Here is a 24,908-nt window from a genome sequence, read left to right as displayed (position 1 = left end):
TTGCTAGAAAAGCCCTCCCTCCTCCAACAAAAACAATAGCAATGACTGTCCTTTCCTCTCTTCAGACTCGCTATGGAAAAAACGCATACATAATATATTTAAAAAAAAAAAAAAAAGCCAACCAGTAGGGTCAAGTCTCTCTTTTTACAATTATGTTTCCAGAGGTGTCTCCAATCATACTAATGGTCCAAGACCAGAACTATCACGTTAATGGTTACTTTTCTTTATTATCTACAAAACCTATCCTGGCCAAAGTAGTAAAGACTCTATAGGAGTCCGATAACTTTACAAGGTGACGGCATTTCTGTGTTTATTGTAAGCCATTTCAACTGCGAATTACTAACAACTTTTCAAAGTGCAACACTGATTTGGGAATGCAGGCATGCTAATACATCAATTGCCGTGACTAATGTATAAACTTTTAATGACCTTGGCAAAATCTTTCTTTCATTGGGCAGGTGCCACTATTTTGACTGTACAAAATGTTTTGGAAATATGCTGAAAATTATACATGTTTTGGAAAATATTTCAGGATTTCAATATAGCAAATGAAGCTGTATTAAATAAAAGTTTGACACGGAGAAGAAAACACTCCGAAGTTGTGCAAGTCTCTTTTCTTTTTTTTTTTTTTTTTTAAGAGAGACATCCTCCAAGTGTTGTACATTCACAGAATGTCAACTTCTTATCCAAACAAAGTTAAGAAGATAAAACATTATCTTGAATGGTTTTCAGTTTCATTCAGTCACTCTCATCATCCTGTTTCAGACAACCTCCTTGTTCCATATTGCCCTCTCCATCGCTTTCCTTGTCCCAGTCTTTCATAGATGCTCCCATCATGAAGTCATCACGCAGTATATTCCACTCTGGCCCCTCTTCAGGCTTCACTTCACCCTGAATGTTTGAGGGGAGAAGAGGGAACAGAAGAAGATGAGATGAATGTGAAAGGCAATAAAAAATGGAAGCTTCTCATGCAATCAAAATAACACCTCTCACGCTCTTACAAATTTGCATTGGCAGACCTGCCAAGGGCTAGCTCTTTATGCAAATGGCACACAGAAATATGCAGGACAATCATAAATGACTTGATGCTAATAAGCAAACTTGTTTTAACCAACCAATAAAAGAAATATGGAAACAAAACAATTATTCCTCATGGATAAAACAGTCAACCCTGGGCATGGCTTGCTTTATTAAAATCTTTCTTGGCAATCAGAATGGATTCATGATATCATTTATTAACCCCCAGGTGCTGCTTCATTAGAACATTACTTGGCACATTTCTAAAACACAAATATGGATTTAATAAAGGCTTAAAAACCCCCAAATTTAATATTTAACATATTCTGCGATACGTGAACCAAATCCCCTTTATGTGGATTATTACCTCACTACCTGGGCTTGTCATATGGTGCAAAGCTGCCTCTAAAAGAAGCAAAGTTGATCTACACTAGGCAAGCCAACGGCACCTTACTCCAAATTTCCTACCTCTTGAAAGTGGATAAACTGAGGCCACACTACACAGAGTGGTGAATAATAAAGTGACAGGAGTGCAGTTTTTAGGTTAGCATTGAAAACTGTGCTTGGTTGCAGTTCTAAGTGACAGCTCGTATATGGGTAGTGCAACAGCCCCATCCTGTGGCAACAGTTTTAAAGAACAGCTTGAAGCTCTTCCTACATTCTAACTTGAAGGAACATACTGTTCAGTGCACTGGAGGAGGATTTCAGTGGTTTAAGCCTTAGTAGCAAAATACTTCTGAGGAACAATGTGGCTCAGTGTCCAGCAGGCAAGCCATAAATCGTCCTACCAAACTGAAATCAGGGGCACTGAAAACAGTAATTTCCTTTTGCAGGGTCTTCGAAACAATGTTGATACAGGCATCTCAGGTATGCTTTTCCCATTCCCCTGGCTCAGAAGGACAAACCTCAACTGACCCACCCTAGTTTAAGTAACTATCACCTCCTGACACCGTATAGTGGATAGGGGTCATCTGTTACACCATCCTCTGCAGATGCAGCTTTGCCTACTAGATGCAAAACCTGTAGTAAATGTATGATCGCTGTAGACTTTTGTTCATGTCTCTTCTTTGTTGTGCATCTAGGAATATGCGATACACAGAACCATAGCCTATTAAAGCTGATGTCCATGCAATCTTTGGGAAGAGAGCAGCATAAAGAATTTAATAGCAGAAGAAATAAGGAATAGAGAATGCAGGTCCATCACTGTAAAGCTAACACATCACATTACACCAACAAAGTTACTGGAGTGCAAGAAGTCTGCCAAACAAGATACATATTTTTAATAGATAACCACAGTGGAAATGCTAAATGTGACTTCTGGAGTTCTTTTTCAAAGACTACTCTCACAAAAATAGGATAACAAATCTTAACACTTTTCTTCCCAAAAGGAATCTCACAGGGCCTAGTTAAAAAAAAAAAACTCTACACCTGTTTCTCAAGATGCTTGCACCGTGTTTTGTTTTTGGGGGTTTTTTCCCTCTTCGCAGCTGCTCTCATTAATGCCTATTCCTATGAGGAACTCTCCCATCCCAACAATCCCCTTTTTCCCCAGGGTAGTGCCTCCTAACCACTTTCCACTCTTGCAGCAATTCGCTTCAAATGCCATACACCCAGTAAAGCCTGAAATCATCTCAGACAGGATAATCAATTACCTGGAATTAAGAGTTACAGATAAGGTAGGTCCCTAGGCAGACCTTAAAATGTTCACATGGGAATAAACTGTATCAGTGCAAACACAGGTACTCTCTTCTGGGATACAAAGACAGGGTAGCCTTTTTTTTTCCCCTCCCTTTTTAACTGTATTGCAGTTGTTTTGTATGTTTACCTTTGCAGAGTAGAGAAAGGTTGAAAAGATTACAAAAGTCACCAACCTTCTTTTAATCCCAGACCTTTTTATAAATCACTGTTTTAACATGCCAGAGTAAAATTTGAAATACCTAAATGGAAAAATCCCACCTTCCTTGAAAATCAATCCAATTTTTCTTATTTTTTTCCATTATAATAAACCAAACGGAGATTCCATTTTTTTCCCAGATGTGCAGAACAGGATTTTTGGGGTTTTTTTTTTGTTTGTTTGTTTTTAAACAGCACAGAAGCAGTAGATTGTCAGCAACGACACTGAAATACTCAGGGTTTGAAAAACCCAATGCTCAAATTCATCACAAGCTACTATTCAGCAACCATTAGCCCTTCTTTCTGGCTATGTCAAGCAAACAACAGGACAAAAGCAGGACCTCAACAAAAGAGGGATGCCGATCCTCCATAGCATTACCCACTATGTAAGGCACCACAAAGCTTTGAATAGTTTTACAACAAGACCTAAGGAGAAAGACAGAGGTAGCGTGCCCCTGCCTCAAAGACAAAGATTAAATACTTGAAAGAAAATATTTAATCAATTTTAAGCATGCTCCCAAGTGAAGAAAACCCCATGTTTAGGATCTTCATTCCCAAGTCATTTACTGCTTTATTCTGAAGGGAAAAGAAAAACTACAAAACATTCCTGGAGTCTTAAAAAAATACACAGCAAGACTATTTCTATAATTAACAATTAGTTCAACTGCAACATCACTTCCCAACTTGCTTTACGTAGGAATGTTAATACACTTCAGTTTTCAATGCCATAATCTGGTTTCATCTAAATAAAACAAAACTGATTCTTGGCACATGGAAAATAAACCAGCTTTCATTTTATACAATCACTTTTGAACTTCCAGTCAGCTGTTCATCCACATCTCCCACATTTCACTGTAACACTGAAGTCCCCTTTGAACATGCCCACACACTAACAAAGCAGGCTATACAAACATTAGTGTGTAATGCAACATAAAGTGGATCCTTCGGTAAGGAAAAGAGTGAAAAATTCGATGTTGCTCCCCGCCCCCCCTCTTTTTTTATACATCCATTTGAATGGGTTTGCTTTGCCTGAAGGTGTGGCAACCTATTTCAAAAGGTCTGAGAGGCAGCAGTTAGTAAAATATCTCAGGAGTCGCTGGTACATGGTCATGCACTTGTTATCATAAGCTGAAATAAGACACACCAAAATGCAGTGTGGTTACTCTAGCACAGATACTTACTTATTTGCTGGGACAGATGGATAGTGCAGTTGAAAAGAGATCATATAAATAAACAAACACCATCTTGCCTGCTTGGTATGTTACCTAAGCTATCACAGCATTAGCTCAAGTCTGACACAAGTAGGGCTCTGTAGTGGGAACACACTTCCCAAACTACTTCTGGTTTGAAGACATACACTCTAAAATCTGCACCAGGACAAGATGAACCGAAATTCTTAGCCAAGTCCTAATAAAACAAACCACCCATCCACCAAACAACAAAGCTTAGGTCTGTCACCTAGAACAAACAGCCATCCCTTGCAGGTTCTGGGCTGGAATTGCCTCCTGGATGCTTTTGGAACAATTGATCTATGAAAAGCCCCATGACATCAGCAGCAGCTATATGATCAAGGTAAGTTAGAAATCTCCCTGTTTTGGTTCATTTCTTTAACACTGCAAAAATTTGGAGCTACGTAATTCACTCTTGGTAAACGACATTACAGTAAGTATCTTCAACTGAGACCCACCAAACTCAACACGAGTTGTGGCAGACTGCACTGCCACTCAGGTGCGAGATCAGTCCTCTCTGCCCCTTCTGAAGTTGTCAAAAGCAGCAGCAGGGTACTTGTAACTGCACATAGCTGCTTCAGTCTGCAAACGAGTGCCTTAGCTCAAAGCCTGCTTCCTTTGAAAGCTTTGGGAATTAAATTCAGGCTGTCTAAGCCACAGGACATTGTCATTTTCATCTGTTGCTTTACTGGCACAGCCACATCCTAAAACCAGAGCAGGGAAGTTTGCCAGAGCTTTTCAGAACCCTACGCATAAGCAGACCAAAGTCCCATAATGCTTATTGGTAAGTAACGGCATTAAAAGATACGTCTTGAAATCACAGCGCACAGATTAAAGACAGCGTTTCACTCTGCTTTCCACCAGCTTGTGTCACTTGAACATACCCCAGTTTCTGCATCTGCAAACCAGCAAACATACCAACATCACCGTAGAGATGCCCCTACACCTGCATCCAGAAGCCAGTAACTGCAGGATATTAACAAATGAACATTTTTCAGACCTAGGAATGACAATCAGCACATTGGGCTCCCATGCTTTTGCTCTGTGTACGAGATGAAATGCCAGAGCTTGCAGGGGCATCTCTCTCTACCATCACATACAATAAACGTTTATTTGTATCTGTCAGGGAAGGAATTTCTAACATAAATACCTCTCAAGCAACAACTTTAAGTCCTGAGAAAACAATTCTAACACGTATAATTAATTTGAACTGCCTCCCAAGGTTCCTCTGTGTTGCTCAATACAAACATCTAAGACCCTGAAATACAGGGAGGCTTTTGTCACAATGAAGAACTTAAACAGCGTTAACTGCCAAAATGCGTTCTCCGTACATCGACAATCACCTTCCCCACCAGCCTGCATCTTGCTCCAAATGACTGCTGCTATTCTGTTCTTCAACGCCAAGCAAGCCAGTTTAAACCAAGCTAAAAAAAAAAAGGAACAAAAAACGAAAGAAAACAAACAAAACAAAAACCAAAAAGCCCCAAAAAACCCAACCCAACAAAACAGCATAGGCATACACTGGGACATGTTAAAATCTATATGAAGAAAAAACAACCAAAAAATACTTGGAAGAGAAGGGAAGACATGGAAAACAAAGAATACCAGCATAATCATTACTCCTAAATTTGTTTCCAGGAATATCCAAGCTCACAGGCTAAGAAAATAAGTTTCCGCTAGGCTGGGAAGAAATAGAGAGAAATGCAGCTGAAGGATCTAAAGCAGTAATAAAAGCAGAAACCAAAATGTAATGATTTTTTAACTGAAAAATGGTATTTGGGTTTAATCATCAGTGCTGCTTGCAACTTTAATTTGAATTACAGTGAGATCTTGACTGTAAGAAAGGTTCCTACGTAAGCCTGATCCCAAACAAAAAACCACAGACCTGGAAGCTAAGAATACATTCTGTACCTGCTACTATCTTGAACTTCTGAGCTGAAGTATCACAGCAACTCATTTTGACTTTGGGAAGCATCTTACAGCTTGCAGAACATGTGAGCTGCGTAACAGAAGTCTATTCTGCTGCAGTGTAATTCTGCACAACCATTTATTTCTTAAGGTGAGACTTGTTCAATGCTCATCTACATCCTCTCTCTGAACGAGAAATCAGCACGACTGAACTAAATTGCCTTGATGTATTTGAGGTGACGCTATACCGCAGATATCAGCAGTGGCACAGGAGATTTACTCAGACCACAAGGTCTTCTGTGCACACCAGAATCTGCACTGGCATTTCTAGTAAACAAATCTAAGAATGAAATTTTTTTACAGTGTGTTTTGAAATCTGCTGTTCCTGTTCAAACTTCTCTGCAAGTAGAGCACTGGCATTATTACTACAAGCACAACAAATACTGATTTTCCTTTTGAGCACAGCCAGAAGACCACCCAGAGCTTAATGACCTGCATGAGGAATCTCCCCATCCTCACATCCTCCTCAAGGGTTTACTACAACTGAGGATGTGTGAATGATAAGGAATGCTTTGGGTTGGCACGCAGAGGCTTAAACATGCCCCAACCTCAGAGGGGTCAGAACTGAATTACAGAAATTCTAAAAACAAGCATTCATCTGGACTTAAGCAAAGAAGAAAAATCATTAGCATCATTATTAAATGCTCAGTTGCAAAGAAGAATCACAGAAAGAACTTATAAGAGAACAGATTTCCTCAGCTTTAGTTCATCAGAAACCTCATAAATCAGTATTTCTGTCAGAAAAAGTAAAAATATTTTAAGAATTCAAGTGTAACACAGGGCCCTTCTGCATACGGGATGCTCTGGAACTCCTCAGCCTGTGATGTGCTCCAGCTCCGATAGCAGCCGTCTCGGAAATCCTTCCACTGCACAAGGAATTTTACCACACGCTACTACAAGACAACATCGGGCCATAGTGGCATGTTAGATTCCTTTTACACGTTTTAATGAGATGATGAACAGCACGGGCATGCTACACCTGGGAGCTACTCACAGAAAATAACAACTCAAAGAAAAACTCACCTGAAAATAAGCCTCACCTAATGAAACATAATATTACAATTAAGTTGTAACACAGGTATGAACTGTTACCTTTACCAATGGAATACATTCTCATGGGAGGTATTCTCTAATTTTTAACTCATGTTCTGTAAAGTACCAGGGGAAATGACAATGTCCTGAATATCAAGTAATTACATCACTGTCTTTACAACTGTCAGGCCAGAACACTCCACTGACATAAAGAAAAAAAGGTCTCCAAGTAAGCATTTTTAAGTAGGCAGCAAATAAAAATTAGCTCAAAGTAGACTGCAAATTATTACAGAAAAGATACCTAGAAGGAGAGGATAACACATTTCCTGCATTAGGTTATCATGCAACACATCAGGACAGGAAGTTTCCAGGCAGTATACTTTTTCAGTATGCCATCACTGCTCGTTTTCAGTCACGTTTGGTTTTTCCTCCTCTAAACTCCTTCATTATCCTCATCTATATGCTTCTGCCTTCATATCTGTAATCCCTGTTTATCAGCAGTTACACTACTGAACTACTGACAGTAGTATACCACACTGGCCACCACTATCTCAGTATTCACTTGTTACTCCTACTCCTTCTTCAAGTCTCTACACAGCTTTCATGTCATCTACTTGAACGGTAAGATCCTTAGAGCAACGACTGCACAGCACCTAGATCAGTTAACTCTTGACATAAAGACCCAATGAGTACTGTGGTTAAAAACAACATATAATCAAGACTTTTGTATTTAAAACATGTTACACTTTCATTGCTTATCAGACAAAAATTTGTATAAGAAGTTATGTAGTATTCAAAGTATATTCAAAGTATTCAAAGTATTCAAATAGTAGAAGTATTCAAAGTAGTTGAAACACAAGCTCTTTGTTCATAAGCCATATAAGGTTTAAGGTAGCTGCGAGTGCTTCATTGAGAGCCTTCGTTCTGACCTGGAAATAGAAATGTGGTCCATAAGAACAGCTTTTCATGCTAGCTAATCCTGAGCCTCAGGGAATCACAGTCTGCAAAATATTGTTCATTTTGTACCAAAAAAAAAAAAAAATCAGCAAGTATTAGTTAATTACAAAGAACAGACTTATTGGACTCCTCCTTACCAGCTTCCATCCATGTTCCTAAAAGGAAAATAATGAACCAAGAATTTTTCCATATGGATGGGATTAAAAATAAAGTAAGAACAGACTTTTCTAGATACTTTGCATTTCAACCCTGAAAGAAATGCCACACACCTTTACACAAGCAATAAAAAAGGCTTTTATGCATCAGCTGGTCCTACATTTCTTAATATATATCTGCTGCAGTAATAAAGACATGGTGCAGTTTCAGGATCAGCCTAAACATTACCTAGATCCACAACATCCTTGCTGGTTGCACAGTTCCCGAACCATCAAGTTGTATCTGGAAAATATGCAGCTACAGCAAGAGCGCCTAGTAAAAAGCGTCCATTCAAAACTAAGGCCTTCAATGTGCTGTCCCTCAAAAGTCACGTAGCAATGTCTTTCAACAGCCTACTTTGGACATTTTTGAGTCAAACAGATTTTTCTCAATGTCACCCATTTTTGCAAGACATTTATGCACTGCATACCTAAAATTTTCTGCAGGTTTTTATAAAAGCTTGCCTGTTGACACAGTAAGGAAACATGCAGGCCCACAGCTGTTTGGAGTATTTTTAATCTTTTTTTAGGCTAAATTAGCAGCTTAAAGACTTTTGAATAATCTGAATGTGACTCAGATTATTTCCTACAACTTATGCTGAAGTCATCCACTGTTTTTCATTATGATTCAGCAGGAGGACTAATAGAGTCCCAAAAGGTTGTCTCAAACAACGAAGGCTACAGTAATGACCAAGTCCTTCACTTCCAGCACTTAAGAAATCATCTCACAGAGCAGCTGATGAGGAAGAAGTGGGGCTAATAAAAAGCCTCCTCTTCCTGACTCAGGATTTCCACTTACATTTGAGTCCTGAAACAAGTACAGGGATCCAAAAAACTACAAGGCGGGGGGAACCCAACAAAAAACCCCACAAAGAATTAGCTTTTGTGTGTTTTTATTACTAAATATAATACACTGAAGTTTTATGACTACTAAGCGGCTTGTCTGGCTAAACCTCCCTACCCTCAAATGGTTTGTGCAATATATCCTACATGTTTGCAAATCCAAGTCTCTCTGATTTTATATTCCTGTAATTTCCCTCACACCATTGTGGTTAGGTGGCAAACTCTTTAAAGAACAGACCATACCCCTCAACACTCCCAGGCTGCTTTCTAAAAGCAGTTTAAACCTGAAGAGGGAATATGTAAAATGCCCACGATCACAGTCCCTTATCTGAGCCATCTGACTACCCTTTCTCTGCATTTCTGACCATTCCATCTCCTTCTGCATTCCTGTATGGGTTTTCCCAACACCTGCAGGTGGAGAAGAAATGACACAGACCACATGCAGAACACTGTCCAGGGTTCAGCAAACCAAAAAGAGGTCAGATCTTTCCAAGAAGACAGCTTTAGTACCATTTGTAATAATAGTAGGTTTAAGAAAAAAAAAGCTTTCAGTAAATTTCAGAAGCACTCATTAAAAACGGGCCAGATTTTCCCATAGGAAAAAAATAAATACTGAATTCAGCAACCTCTAACCATTGGAAGCTGGAAGCAGTTTGACCCACCACTCCTGAAGCCTACCAAGATAAACAGCCGAGTAGGTGCCCACAGAGGTCATTTATAATACACATCTGCTAGTTCAACACTCTGGAAATCAGAACATTTTATACCTTAATAAAACTTCAAAGTAAGGGAATCACTTTTCAAGATAATCTCCAATAGAAAATGCTTAGATGGGGGAAACAAACTGGTTCAGATAGACAAGCTCCACCCAATCTTTCTTACTTCCACAGAATTTTTTATAAAACTTTATGAAATGTTTAGATATATTTTTCTCTAAGTACATTGCCCTCCCTGTAACAGTTATGAACAAAGCCAAAAGTGGAGTGCTGCTTTTAGAAGGCTTTCAACTCAATTTACCAGATAAAAGTCTAATAGGATTCGACTTTTTGTGCTTCATATACCTACAGGAAGATCAAAAGAAGATGTATACCACAGGTTTTTCAAATGTGGTTGTTTTAGACACAGTTTTACTGAAAAAAAGCCTTGCAACATCATCTGGGGAAACAAAACACCATCATAGTAACCTGTGCACTAATAATCAAATAGCAAGGCAAGTTAGTCTCAAATACAACAGATGGAGCTGTCTCAATATTGCTTGACATTTCCATCACAAGTCCCTGTTTATCTTCACTTTAAAAATTTGCCAAACTTCAACTGCTTCATGCTGAAGGCTTTCACAATGTTTCAACTAAAATCACTTCATTCCTTTTCTCAGAAAGATGAACTTAAAACATTTTGTCTAAAGCTCTAAGGAGGAAAGAAAGAGACATTTCCTAAAGGCAACCATTAAAACCTTGCATCATTCATTCTTTTTGAACTTAAAAATCAGTTAAAGGATATGTTCTGGAGCTGGGAACGTGTCTTTTGCCATCTCCATGAACATTTTCCCTGATCTGGCCAAGTTATAAACATCTGGAGGAGTGCCCTCCCCAAACCGGAGGTCATCACCTAATAGATATGATAGGCATTTAGTATTCAAAGTCTCTTAAAATATGTCCTCACTGATCACATGCTATCTGCATCTTAGAAAACGGCAATTAAACTGGACCATGCATGACATGATGACAAACAGGGAACTGGTCTTTCTGTGCGAGCGCTTGCCAGGGCTGCTCTCGCATTAGGCACCGGGATGCTGGGCTGTGTGCTTGGCCCTGAAAAAAAAAAAAGGAGGCTGATGGAAACAGAGCACAAAATCACAATCTTTCTCCCTTCCTGACTTCTGATCAAGTATCTGAAAAAGAAAGTAGAATGGGAAATCTGAGGATAAAGACACAGGAAAAAGGGTGAACCTAGTGAAATACAGCCATCACATGGCCCTTAATCCTCTCATCTGGTGTTGAACTCACAGTGTCAAATTCTGCACATCTATCAATTAAATACACATTTAAATATTTACAAAGACCTACATTCCCGTGTTAACACAGCTGTGCATTACCAGTTATGGCAACAGATAGGAAACTGAGCTTGTACATCTTAAAAACTTAACCCTGCTGATGATCCAAACTAGGTAAGCCAATACATCTTCCTGCAAACAGATTTCAAGTAAAAAAGTCCCCATCAAACAATTTCTAATACTGCACAACCACCACTAATCTTAAAGAACATAAGGAATTTAGGATATAGCAAACTGGTGGCAGGCTGCACTGCATTTATGTCTAAGGATAAAAATTAGAATACAGCATACAATCAGGTAGTCAGCAACCTTTTGTCAGAAAGCCAAAAAACTGCATTAAAAGCATCAGCTCCAAACATACATGGGCTGACATTCAAGAAAGTGTACACACACTTAGGAAAAACAGATACAAATGCACAATTTATAAAGGAATCCAAATTAAAAGTTTCTGTGCATGTGATGGGAAGACATTTATTAGAACTGGGAGAACCCATCTACTCTGGCTGCAGCTGAACTAAATTAATACTTGGCTGCCCCCTCAAATCTGCTGGAATACATGCATGCCTGGTTACTCCTTCAATTAGTTCTGTTAAACTAGCATACAACAGCTGTAGTAATAAACTTCTGCTACTCTGCAATGTCATTATCACCTAAGAAAAAAGTTTCCTTTTAAGATTAAAAGAGGCATTGATACACCTTATCAAATTTCTAGAAGTCGTCTATGCCTGCACCCATACTTCAGAAATAAACTATTTCCTACAGCTGCTTGAAGCAATTGTTCAGACTACTATCCCTCCAAATAGGTATATGGATGAAAATAATATTCCCCCCCCTCCCCATTTCTGCACTGGAAAAAAGCAGAATGACATGCCAATGGCCAGTACTTACGCAGCTGCAAGAAAAATAAGGCAGTCACTCTCACAGGCTTTAAACAGATCTAATTTTAAGCTGGAAAGCACAGTTATATCCCCATCTAACTTGAAAAATGAAAGCCCCCATGCCATTTCTTATATTCCAGCAAGAACAGGAGTCAAAGTTGGAAGAGTACTCCTCCTGCCCTTGAACAGTCTTCAAGGTACTGCTTAAAACTAAAACATTTATGAATATTAAAAGTCTTATGAACAAAAGAAAAGAATCTATAGCAAACTTGACTCTAATTACTGTGTTTACAAATTACTTACCAAACACTAGGAGCATTCATAAAATACACTTCAAGCAGAAGGAACTCTTCTGGAAAAGCATTTTATTTTGAGTCCCCTACGAGCAATAGCTGATATGAAATAGCACTTGTGTTCTTCTCCGCTCATCTTCCTTCCCATCAATAAATTTTAGAATAGGTACTATTTTGAGACCAATGCACCTATTTTTTTCCAGATGCCATCACAACACAGGAAGCAAACTGTACCTCCAAGTCATGTAGTCAGCACAGTTTACAGAAAAATTAACCATGATCCAAATTCTGCAAGGTACCGAAGTAGGCCAGGAAACCCTGCTCCCACTTCCACCACTGAAATGCTCTGCAACAGATCTGGTGCAAGAAAACTTATCGAAGCAAACATTGGTGATTCAGAAAACCAGGCTACAAAGGCCTAATTGAAAAGTAAAGGTTGATGAATGCAGGTAATGCTTGTCTCAAAGAATATTTGCAACTTTCATGCCAGTTATTTCTATGTCACTAGAAAACGTTTTACTACCTAGTAATGTTTTACAGGGAGTAGTGCAAATGACAAGTGAAGAGAGTTTCTGCTACTGAACAACCCTGTTGTAGCTGACATGCAGCACGGGAGAAGAGTTGAGGCTGCCCTGGGAATGTTAACTCTGAATTTCTTTGGTTTTCTTACAATTAAGATTTCAAGACCTCATTGTAATTCACTACATCTGCCAACATAACTGTGCAGCCCTAAGTGATCAGAAACTTCACTCAACCTTGGAAGCAAAGGTACTTCCCTAACCCATAATCCTAAGAGCACCCAGAAATTTATTAAGGATCTAAAGAAAACAAAGGATTCCTCCAAAGAGTCCTTTACTGCCACTACCTACTTCTGTATTTGTTCTATAGACTATTGCCCCTCTAAGGCTGGAAAGACAGCATCTCCAACATGTACCTTTTTTAAACCTGCAGTTCAATAATGTTTCTTATAGTATCTTACAGGTGGGAAGCTGCAAGATACAACCAACACATACTGAAATGAAGATCTGGTCTGTAAGGATTGTGTTGAACAAGATCAAAAGCTCTCCTATCTCCCAATAAATGCTTCCCCAAAAAACCCCACTCCAAAACGTAAAAAAAAAAACACCCAACCAACAAACAAGCGGGATTTTTTTTTTTTTAAAACAGGAAAATCATTACATTTTTCTCTTACATTGCAAGGCTTTCAGATAAGGTGGTGAGGGGAGGGAAGTTAGATGATCTTACCCAGAAGCAAGCATCATGTACAGTACCTCGGAAAAAAACAGGGAAAAATATTACACAAGTCAGCTGGCTCAGCAAGGATTTAGAAATACCTTGATAAACAGCTAATGATATGAAAGGCAAAGCTTTTGGCTCCAGCTCAGAAAAGTAATTACTCCCATCTGGGCACACAAAACCCAAAGAAGGGCTACAGTTTCACATGGCACAGGAAAATTTTCACAGCCTTATACTCTTTTTTGCGTAGCTACACTGGGTGGGTGCACACCAAGTAATATTTAGGCCAATGGCTAAATACATACAAGGCTATAAACGACGTTCTCACAGGGCACAGATTACCTCTCCTTCTCATCAATGCATGAAGCTGAAGGAAATAAAGAACAAACTTTTTAAAGTGGTTGTGCTACCATGAAATTCCACCTTTACAGATGGGGCTTTGCACAGCACTTACATTTCTCTTTCTCACGCACACATATACCTGGCTAAATAGTCAACTGCAACAGAGCTTTATAATAACTGGTTTATTCAAACTTTCAAAAATATGTTAGCAAATCTTGCATTCAAAAACTACTGTAGAGCAAGAAAAAGCATTTTCCCATTCTCACAAATATTGTCAAGCAGATAGTACAAGGCTTTCATAGTACAAGGCTTCAGTTAAGGAAGGTTTGCTTTCACTGGGAAGACTTTATTCTGCTATTTTTCTTGCTGACTGCTTGTTTTATGTGGGTGGGGTAATGTTTTTATTGTTCTGGACTGCAATTTAATTGATGGCAGAGTGCCTGGAGTTTGGGATTGGCATCTCTTCCACTGTTTTTGTTGAGATAAATAAATATATTCTCACCCCCCCCCCTTCCTAAAAAATGAAATACATGCCACACTCTGAATTGCTAAAAAAAAGCAGGCTTTTAAAAAAAACCCCACAAAACAAACAAAAGCTTTCACATGGCACAAACAACCTACCAAACTCCTGCTGCAAGGAATTCACCACCCAAAAGCCTCATCCCTGCTGACTGCCCTCTGAAAAACCCTCAAAGACCAAGAAGCAGAGAGATGACAGTAGAGGCCAGCAGTACTGTTCAGAGGCTAAATGTTTGTGTAATTCTGAGGAGGTGACTGAAGGTCAGATTTTGGCCTCAGCCTCAAGCATCAACAATTATGAGGATGGAAGCCTGCTAAACAGGTAAAATACGTTCTCAAGAAAACAAAAAGGCAGATTAAGAAAAGCTTGAAAAGGAGTTATTAAAGAGTTTGGTTCAGTACTGAATGGAGGGTCACTGAAGGAAATGCAACAAGGGAGGGAGGGAAGGGGCAGTCTATCCAGGTAGACATGGCTATTAAAAAAAAAAAAAAAAGACAAAAAATGCAATCCCCCTCCTCCAATAAAAAAAAACCCAAATCTGTAAGTATAGCCTTATATTAATGAAAAGCTCCAAAATCTGAAGTTTTTGTTCACAAGCAATGTGAAAGCAGCACCTATATCAATACTCAAAACCAACACTAACCACCCAGCATCTAAAGTACATCTCCAGAGCACTTCAATGGAAATATGCTGTTACTGATGCTGCCAAAACAAGACATTTTTTATAGTATAGAAACATTTGCAATCTGTTTTCTGACCTAGTAATTAGAAAATTACCCTGTTACAATTTGACAAAGAAAAAAGGTCCTAGTTTTTGCACAGCTATTGATTCAATGCCTACTACAATAGTAGTTGGCTGCTATCACTCTGATGTTCTTCTGCTATTCCAAAGGAGAACAAAAAAACAAACAAACAAACAAAAAAGAGAACCCCCCACACACTTGTCCCGCCCCCTCCCCCCCTACAAGCAAGCTGGAATTATTTAAGGAGAAATAAAGTGTCAGCACCAAGCTAAATTGTTCTCATTATCCAAGGAATTTAAAAAATACTTTAATATTACACTTGCATGAAAATTGTCTGTGCTCTTCATGCCAGGCAGTGTTTCAGCATGCTCCCCAAGTGCACACAAACAAAAAACATATGACAAACTGTTGTCTCCCAACTGATTAAAGTATTTCTTCCTGGCACAGAAAAGCACTTAATTAACTGCTGTGAGTCTAGGCCAACAGAAGTATTCCACCCACTACCAAGCACAAAGTTCAAACCTGAACACAAATACGCTTCAAAAACATGCAGCTTCTGAAATACAAGAAAGACTACGTCTGAGCAACTTGTTTTCAACCCTAAGCTACTTGGTGAGTTTAAAGAACCGATAAAGAGTTGGATGAGTCCAACTATACTGCGTCTCTCTTGAGCACATTTGGAAAAAGTGGAATGTGTTAAAATACTTTCCAAAGCATCGTAACAGCAATAAAGCCACATCAGCCTAACACATGCACAGAATTAGAGAAAGCCTACACAGGATGTTTAACATATGTCTCAGTTTCTTTCTGTTGTGGTATTCACCTGTATGGCAAAGCCCTTCAGTTCCAGATGCCATAATCATCCAGAGCAGGTGAGTTTGAAATGCCAAAAAATGTGGGTACACACAAGTAATATAGTCTAATACACCATGTAAGATTAAAAGCCCCTGTGCCTTTAACAATTTTAAAGAGCTGATAACTACTATTGGCCAAATTCCAAATGTCACAACCCACTAAAACCTACCAGTTTGTTCCACAGTTGGTGCAAAATCCAGGACAAAATCCAATTTTTCATATTTTTTTTTTTAAACACACAGCTAAAACAAGTTATTTGTACACAAGGCTTGATGTCTTATCAGAAGAGCTTCCAGCATCTTGTACCTTGATACACAAAAGACATGGAAAATGGGCTAAGAGGTAGTTGCTCCCTTCCTAAGTAGTCTCAAAAAACCCCAGGCACTTGAATCACAGCTGTTCTGAACATCAGGCACATTAACAGGCAGTAATTACAGTGAGACGGTATCTTGTATGCATTTTTCCTCCCAGATGAAGCTTACCTGTTTACTTTTTGTGGCCTTTCCTGCAGGATTCTTGCTTCCTTTAGCACCCTCCATGTTTCTTAAAACATTGATGAAATCTTTCTTTGAAACCGATGACAACAGTTTAGCACGCTGCCTGTCAGAGCTCCCAGCTTTCTTCACCTTCTCATCAACATTCTTTTGGTGTGTCCTGACAGCATTAAATAGTTGTACAACACCTCTGGAATGGGGGGGGGGGGGGGGGGGGGGCCAGGAAACAACAAATCAAAACAAAGTTTTTAACTCAAGTTCTCTTTACAGAAATGAGCCCTCTACCAAAGCAACTAGTCAGTGCAGATGCTGGATGGTTTCTAGCTCCCCAGAATGGTTACTTAGAACCTCAATTCCGTTAAGAAGTAACATTTACTACACCATATGAAACTTGCAATTTTCACTCTTCCTTCATATTTTTTGCTAAGAACCGGTAACAAACAAACCCACAAATAACTATTCAGCCCCTGAAGCAAGCATGGTAACATGGCACTGAAATCCGGGGATGAAACATGCTCTTGCACTGAAGCATGGTACTCATCCCACAATCAGCTATTAAATTCCTCAGGCAAGATCTTAAGAGCAGCTTAAGTAGGAGGACAAAGCAGAGGAATGAGCAAGGAGACAGACAGAGACAGCAGCACATCAAGGTGTTCAACTAGTTCTGCGGCACCAGACTACCGCAACACAGAACAAGCAACTGAACTTAACAGCTGTGGATCTGGTGAATCCTCTGTGAAGAGGGAAAAAACAGAGTAGTAGGAACAACTGTTCTGCATTTTGAAAGCATTAAATTAAGAGAATGAGGGGATTCAACAAAACACTTCTATTAAACAAACATTACACTTGCATCTCATTTTTATTCTTTCATAAAGCTTCTGAAATCTTTTGTTGAATTTGATACCATACAATGCAGACCTGTATATAAATCACTCTGTTCCTGCTAGTCACCTCTTAAGAGTTCAATCTGATTGGAAACAGATTACCTGCACAGGCCTTTTCTTACCCTTTCCTCCTCTTTTTGATATACATATATTTAAAGAAAGCATTCAGGAAAAAGTCTTACCTCGTAGCAATTCTCTGAAGATTTCTTTCTCTGTCTCTGTCTTTGACAACATCTGGCTTCACTCGGCACATCATTTCCCACTCCCGCTTTTTATCAAGCTGTGTTATAAATATTGTTATGTGAAACAACATTGAGAATGCAGCGTATGATAGAGTATGTAGCAGGACGAAAAAAGATAAATCAACAAAGTTGAGTTTGGTTTGAGGGTAAGGGGAGCTCCAGTACAAGGCTGGACAACAGGTCTGAGGCAAGCCTCTTGCATTGACACACCATGGGCCACAGCCAAATCTCAGTCGCTTGCCTTCTGTAGCAAAAACTAGAAAAGAGTCGCACCAGAGTGATGCCTCTGGCTCAAGACAAGCAAAAAGAGTCTAGAAAAACTCAAATGCTTTCATGCTGACTGCTACAGACAAGGAAATTATTCAAAGACAGCTTTCAACTCCAAGATTCACAAGCTCATCACAAGAGGAATTTATACGTAAGAAAATCCTGGATCTATCAAGACAGGCATGTTGCATTTTGAGCCTTGGGAATCTGACTTCCCCCACTGAATTAATCACAGTACAGCTTTGTGACTGACAGTGACGCACAGCAAAGACTACAATGGGCAGAACTCAAACACCAGGAGGAGCATCAAGTACCCACCGGAGAAAAACTCCTGCATACAATACTGATTTCTGTGGGGTTTTTGAGGCTCTCTGCTTCAAAGCCAAACTGATCTGCTTTCCCATTACCAGGGGCCAGAACACCACCAGCTTTGTTCCTGCTACAACAGGAGAACACCGTATTTCCCCAGTCTCTGCTTCAGGAGTAAGGCAGTGAAATATTTTTTCCCCCCTTTAACAACATAACACTGTTGTAGACCTGGCGATGTTGCATTAAGTCGGTTTTACGCAAGAAGTCCTTCCTGGAATTTCAGAGTCCTTACACCTTTATAATTCCAGGCAGACTACTACAAATTTGTGAGTTTATGACCACCTTTTGGCTTTTGATCAAAAGAACTGCCCTATTGTAGCTTCCATCAGCAAGAAATTAATAGAAGACAGACTGTTCTCAAGTTTTTCTAAGGGTAAACAAGTCAGTTTGAGGACCTGCAGCCCGCCTCTGCTTTGCAGTAGTCCCACATGTTTACTAGATGAGAACAGGTATTTAGGACAACCCTAACTGAGCAGATGGCATAATGAAGCTATCTGTATTTAAAAGGCAGGCTGTGGCCTAACCACAACATGTCCCAGGCTGTCAGGTGGACAACCTGGTTATCCCATTGAAACAGAACTGGTAAGATGAGACATTAGAACTATTAATGTATTTTTAGCCTGAAGGTAAATCAATCACAGCCTGGAATTAAAAGTTCCACTGAAGATACATAAACAAATCACTTAATTGCCAACATAGTTTTGTTTTCTTCATAACAGTTTCAGAACCAGAAGCAATTTAGGGCACAGACACTGCAACAGAAAACTCCTACCAGGAGAATCATTGAGAGGGGCAAACGATTCACAACTACATCAATGATTACTGCAATCTCAACTTAGGGGTCTTTGATTTTGGAAGTCAGAACAGAATTTAAGTGAAAGCAGTTTTCTTCTTCTGTTACACCCTCTCAATTCTGATGAGAGACAACTATTTCAACTAATGCCAACAAAGTGAATTATACTCCAAATTAACAACAGTAATTAGAAAACTAAGCTTAAAGCAGCTACTTTCACCCTCTCAACAACAAAACCACCTTAAGCTGACAGACTGGAACAGTCCTGCTGCCAAAGATGACCCTGCCTGATGGCTCAGAAAAAGCAGTAAGGGAAAAAGCCCTCAGCATGACTGTCTGCAAAGTAAAAAAATCAAAGCTACTTGAGATCACTGTGGAGAAGAGATTCCAAAAGTGACAGTATCAGAGCACCCTCCCAAACCCCTGCTGAGGGATTCTTGCATGTATCCCCATCTGACTGTGACTGCACAACAAAATACTGCATCTTTTTCTCACCTTCATCCTCTTCTCCAGCCTTTCTTGTTTTTCCTTTTCTTTCTCCTTCTCCAGTTTTTTATTCTTGGCCAAGATGGTGGATTTATTTTGTGGAATCTTTTTGTTGAGCACTTTTGCCATGGCATCTGCCCAGCCTGCACTTGGGCCAGCTTTGGAGCTTGTTGCCTCTTCAACCGCATTGCCAAGGGCTGCCGTTTCATCTTCATCATCACCATCCAGGGCTTCACCTCCTGAAGAGTAGCTGTCTTCTGGAAGTCCTGAGCTTAACTCAGAATCTGCGGGGGGGGGGGGGGGGGAGGAAAAGTAACAAAAAAAAAAGTATCATGAGTTCCGTTTCTAGTAAGGATCCATCACTAGCTAAATTTGTTCTATACGTAAATATTATCTGAGTTCAGGGCCACGTCCTGCTTGCTGTTACAATTAATTCCTCAAGCAGGCACACACCACCATAACGAATTTATTAGAAAGTATCCAGTGCAAGTGCTTGCACATCTCAGTGATGATTTAAAGTGATTTAAGAGGTTGGGTAAAAGGCAGCCTTGGATATTTATTCTTAGATTAATGAATATTTTGATGTTTAGGAGTGGTAAGTTTTGTGAAAGACCTATATTTGTCAGTTCAAAAATTATGATCTATAAATGCATACACACACGTATGTATACAGGTATGTATGTACATACTTACATACAAACTGCAACAGTGACATCTAGTGTTTAAATGCAGCCACATGGATTAAACTGAAGGCGCAGGGCATTTTTTACATGAAAACAAAGTCTGCTCAAGGAAAATAATGCCAGCAAAAGTATAATTACCTAAGCATAATGAACACAGAGGGGAGACTGCTTTGCGAAATACAGAATCAAGACAGTTGTCAGGTAGCTCAAAAGAAACCAGAGGCACTGAGCTTTTCTGGTATAAGTAACTGCTCAAGTTCTTGATACAGAAATAAAGCACCCCCAAATGCAAGTTTTGTTACCCTATGCCACCTTCAAAACAAAAAAGAAGGAATTAAAGTTAAAATACTGAAGTTTGGAATCAAGCAACAGCAAGATAGGAGAGAACATCCAACTAGATGGCAAATCAAACACATGAATCTACCATTTCCCTCATTAGTCTGTTCAGTAGATTAAATAGCAAAAATAAAGTCTTTAATGGTGCAGATGATTAACTAGAATGAAACAGGCTGCAAGTTTAAGGTATGAGAAAATATATTTGGTTATTTCCGTGGACCCACTTTATCACACAATCAAGAGCAGAGTATACAAGTATCCTGCCACTATTAACTACCATTACACTAATATTTGGGCCACTCAAAAGTTTTAAATTAATCATCTTGTATACAACTTTCAAGGACGCAAATCAAGTGCTAGACAGAAGAAGGCTGGTTTCCGACACCTCCACAGTCCCACCAGCAAGGGGACAATTCCCCACCAACTCTGAGACACCGGCTGACTGGCTTTCACCACTTAGCACTGACACTACTTTAAAAAGAGTATTTTAAAAATCACAATGGTAAGTACTACTGAGCCAAATGTTTCACTTTGCAAGCGCTACTATATCCCATGAACTACCTTTATCAACCAAATCATTAAGAGAATGAGTCAGGACTGCTTCACAAGTTCTGTTTTCTCTAAAACCATGCAGACAGCTATTAATGATACTCCTTAGTAATCAACTGCCTATTTAATAACTTAACAAACACAAACTTCATTGCACAACTAACTCATTACTCTGCCTTCTCCATGTGCCTTTCTGAACCAGCAAAAAACAACACTACTGCAGCAAAACAGTGGTGTTAACTTAAAACAATGCTGAGGTGCTCAAGCATGTCCAGAGAAGGGCAACGAAGCTGGTGAGGGGTCTGGAGCACAATTCTTATGAGGAGCAGCTGAGGGAACTGGGGTTGTTCAGTCTGGAGAAGAGGAGGCTGAGGGGAGACCTTATCGCTCTCTACAGCTACCTGAAAGGGGCTTGTGGCGACGTGGGTGTTGGTCTCTTCTCGCAAGAAACTAGTGATAGGACGAGGGGAAATGGCCTCAAGTTGCACCAGGGGAGGTTTAGACTGGATATTAGGAAAAATTTCTTTACGGAGAGAGTGGTCAAGCATCGGAACAGGCTGCCCAGGGAGGTGGTGGAGTCACCATTACTGGAAGTGTTCAAAAAAACGTGTAGAAGTGGCACTTCAGGATATGGTTTAGTGGGCATGGTGGTGTTGCGTTGATGGTTGGACTTGATGATTTTAAAGGTCTCTTCCAACCTTAATGATTCTGTGAAAGCCTCTAACACACAGGCATGTTTACAGGGTCAGAAAGCACTTAGTTATCATCGCAGAAAGACGCAAGATTATATGTCATCACAAATGCAGAAGAGAAATACTTACTGAATACTCGCTCATTATCTGTATCAGTATGATTTTTACTACCACAACACAGTGTTGTGTCACACTCCATGCAGGATAAATTACGTTTTTTTTGTTTTTTTTTTCAACAGTCCTCACTATAAACTGGAAATTTAGAAGTGACAAATTTGTTCAACACATTCAGAAACCAGTATACTAAAGGCACCCTTTTTATGATACCAGTATGCCTCCATATCCTGGTTTCCAAATTAAAAAAAAATCCAAACCATTCCATGTGAAGAAGTAGGTGCATCACCATATCTTGGTTCCTACACATAAAACAATTTGTCAAGTTTTCACCCCTAAGCCTTGCTCATGCTAGAATATTGCTATCTAGTTTTTAAACAAGGAATTAACCCCTACTTGTGACTTTTTACACATACAAAAGCTAACAGCTACCAAAAGTCAAAACCTGGATTTCACACACTGCTTAGGACCAATTTCCACAGTCAGCCATAAAAATCAGATCAGACTTATAAAAAGGAAGATTGAAAAAGGATGTATTAGTCTCCTCTACATGATATTTTCTGCCAATGTAATAGGATAATGCCAGATAATACCAACATTTTGCTTTCAACAATTACAGAAAGATGAACAAGGCTTCAACAACCATCCATAACTTATCTTTTAATACATCAGAGGATCTGTCAACAGTATGATATAAAGCAGAGGTATTTCAAATTAATTTAAATTAGATTAACTCTATCAGAAGTAGGACCTGGGACTCTATTCTGAATTGCAAAGATTGAAGCCTGGCATAGATTTATTATTAAAAGTCACAGTTCTGTGTATGGGGAGGAAATATACCTATACATCTCCATACTTTCTTCTTATAAACTTGGTCAGTGATCTAGGTGTAACACATGTATTTAAAAACAGTAATCATTCAGAAGTGAGCTCTGAAAGAAGCTCCCACACAAGGCTCCCCCTTGGGTTCTGTTTTGACCCTCAAACCAAACAGAACCACTGTGAGCTACGGCTCCAAATGGCCACCACCTTGATTCCTCCCAGAGTAAAGAAAAAAAAAAAATCCAATTACATGATATAACTAAGAAGTGGTAACAACTAGTTAGGTACACTCTCACAACACATGAAGAGGCAAGAATGAGTGGAGAACACATATAAAGGATGGAGTATGAGTGTGTTTATACTCCAGGCTCTCCTCGGTACTGTTACTGGCGTGCCTCAAGGGTTTCCTTCGGAGCAGGAGGCAGATCCCCGTCTCGTACAGACAAACACGCAGGCAGACACACAGCCCACCGCACCACGGAGCTGCTCCAGCTCTGCCCAATCCCTTGCTCCCCCCCCCCAAAGAAAGGGGTATCCCAGAGGCATATGGCAGCGAAAGTTATTTCGGTGGGCCCAAGGAATAAGGGAGCTGCCGTCGCTACTCTGCAAGCTAAGCAGAGAAGACCAGAAAACCTCGAACCGACAGCGCAGGGAGGGCAGGCCCGGCGGGCAGGAAGCAAGCACAACAGCAGGCCCCGCAAGAAAGGCACCCACACCGAGCCCGCGGGCGCCCCGCTGCCTCCACCCCACTGGGAAGGGGCTTCGGCAGGCGGCTGGACCGGGGCCTTAGTTCCCGCCGCCCCGTGCCGACCAGCTCCAACCCTCGGCCCAGGCTCCGGAGGGTGGAAGAAGCAGCCGGCTCCGGAACCAACCCACGACGGGGGCCGGGGAGGCCTTAGAAGCCCGTCTGAGCAGAGAGGGACCCAAACACCTTCCTTCTCGCGCCCCTTCCCGCTCCCGTTGGGAGTGCGGCGCCCGTTACCGCTGTCTGTCTCCTCGCCGACCGCTGCCCCGCGTCCACGTGGGCCCACCAAGGCAGCCGCCATCTTCCCCAGGGTCCACCCAGTATTGCCTTCCGGCCCGGCCTCCGCACCGCGAATCTACGTTCCGGTGCCAAAGGTTCCGGGCAAGCGAGCGGCGGCGGCGGCTTCCGGGGCGGGCCGCGGGCCTGAAGAGGCGGGTAGGCACCTCGAGAAAGGTGGTAGGAGCTGTCGGATTTTTTCACTGAACAAGCGACAGAAATGAACAAATAAATGGGCTTCTCCTCTCCCGTCTCGGGGAGGTCTGTAGGTCTCGGGCAAGGGGTCTTCGAGCAGCGGGCAAAGCCCAGAAAGACCCTGAGGGCCTGCCTTCCACCTGCTGTTAAGGGCCTTCAGAGATGCCATCTTAGGGCCACCACCACCTGGACACTGATAACATGGCCTTACGTTTCCGTACGCTGAGAAAGGCTATCTCAGCCAAAGCGTGCAGAGTACCCCTGCAAAAACTCAAACCCAGCAAAGCCCGGGCTGGTTATTCTCTGCTAGTTACTGTCTTCCACCTGTGGGAGCTGCAGTGAACGTGGCAATGATAAAAGTAAATTCATGTTGTATTTGCTGTAGGTTGCATGGTGGGAAGATGAATTTGAAGTCTTAACCTTCACAGTGCTGATATCCCTAACAAAATTTATGCTTTCAAGGTATGCTTTCAAACATTAGTCAAGGCCCAAAAGGGGAACAGTTTTTAACTTGGGGATGAATGAAAAACTGAAATTACCTTTTGTTGGCTTTTCACTCAGTCAATTAAAAAAAAAAAAAAGAACATTTACTACATCCTCTTAAAACATTTACCGTTTTTGCACTGGTGTCACATACTATTTTGATTACGCTTTTTCTACACCGCTGATGTCCTCTGAGGATACTCATGGGAGGATGGTCCCAATCTTTAAGGTTACTCTGTAATAGCTACTATCTGCAGAAGGGATGAGCTCAAACCTCCTTGGACACCAAGAGGCACATGGGCCTTTTGTAAACAATTATGCTTTTCTTCTGTGTGTCCAAAATTACATGTTGCACTGCAGGTCTCCTCTGGGATGCGCTGGAATGTTATACCTCCACATGATAATTACTGTATCTACCCAAACAA

The 24,908-nt window shown here is 40.5% G+C and overlaps 1 protein-coding gene across 1 annotated transcript; it reads right to left on the bottom strand.

The window, feature by feature from the left end:
* Nucleotides 1-612: 612 nt before the first annotated feature.
* RRP15 (ribosomal RNA processing 15 homolog) lies at nt 613-23,830 on the bottom strand (the record flags this gene model as incomplete). Its single annotated transcript, XM_081997219.1, has 5 exons — nt 613-891; nt 16,536-16,737; nt 17,614-17,711; nt 19,598-19,872; nt 23,767-23,830. The coding sequence occupies 5 exons, from the start codon at nt 23,828-23,830 to the stop codon at nt 739-741; spliced, it is 792 nt and encodes a 263-aa protein (XP_081853345.1). The 3' UTR covers nt 613-738.
* Nucleotides 23,831-24,908: the final 1,078 nt, after the last annotated feature.

The sequence above is a fragment of the Phaethon aethereus genome (genome assembly GCF_964289735.1).
Source record: "Phaethon aethereus genome assembly, chromosome: 3".
In the NCBI taxonomy this organism is placed as follows: Eukaryota; Metazoa; Chordata; class Aves; order Phaethontiformes; family Phaethontidae; genus Phaethon; species Phaethon aethereus.
This window is presented reverse-complemented; position numbering and strand designations above follow the sequence as displayed.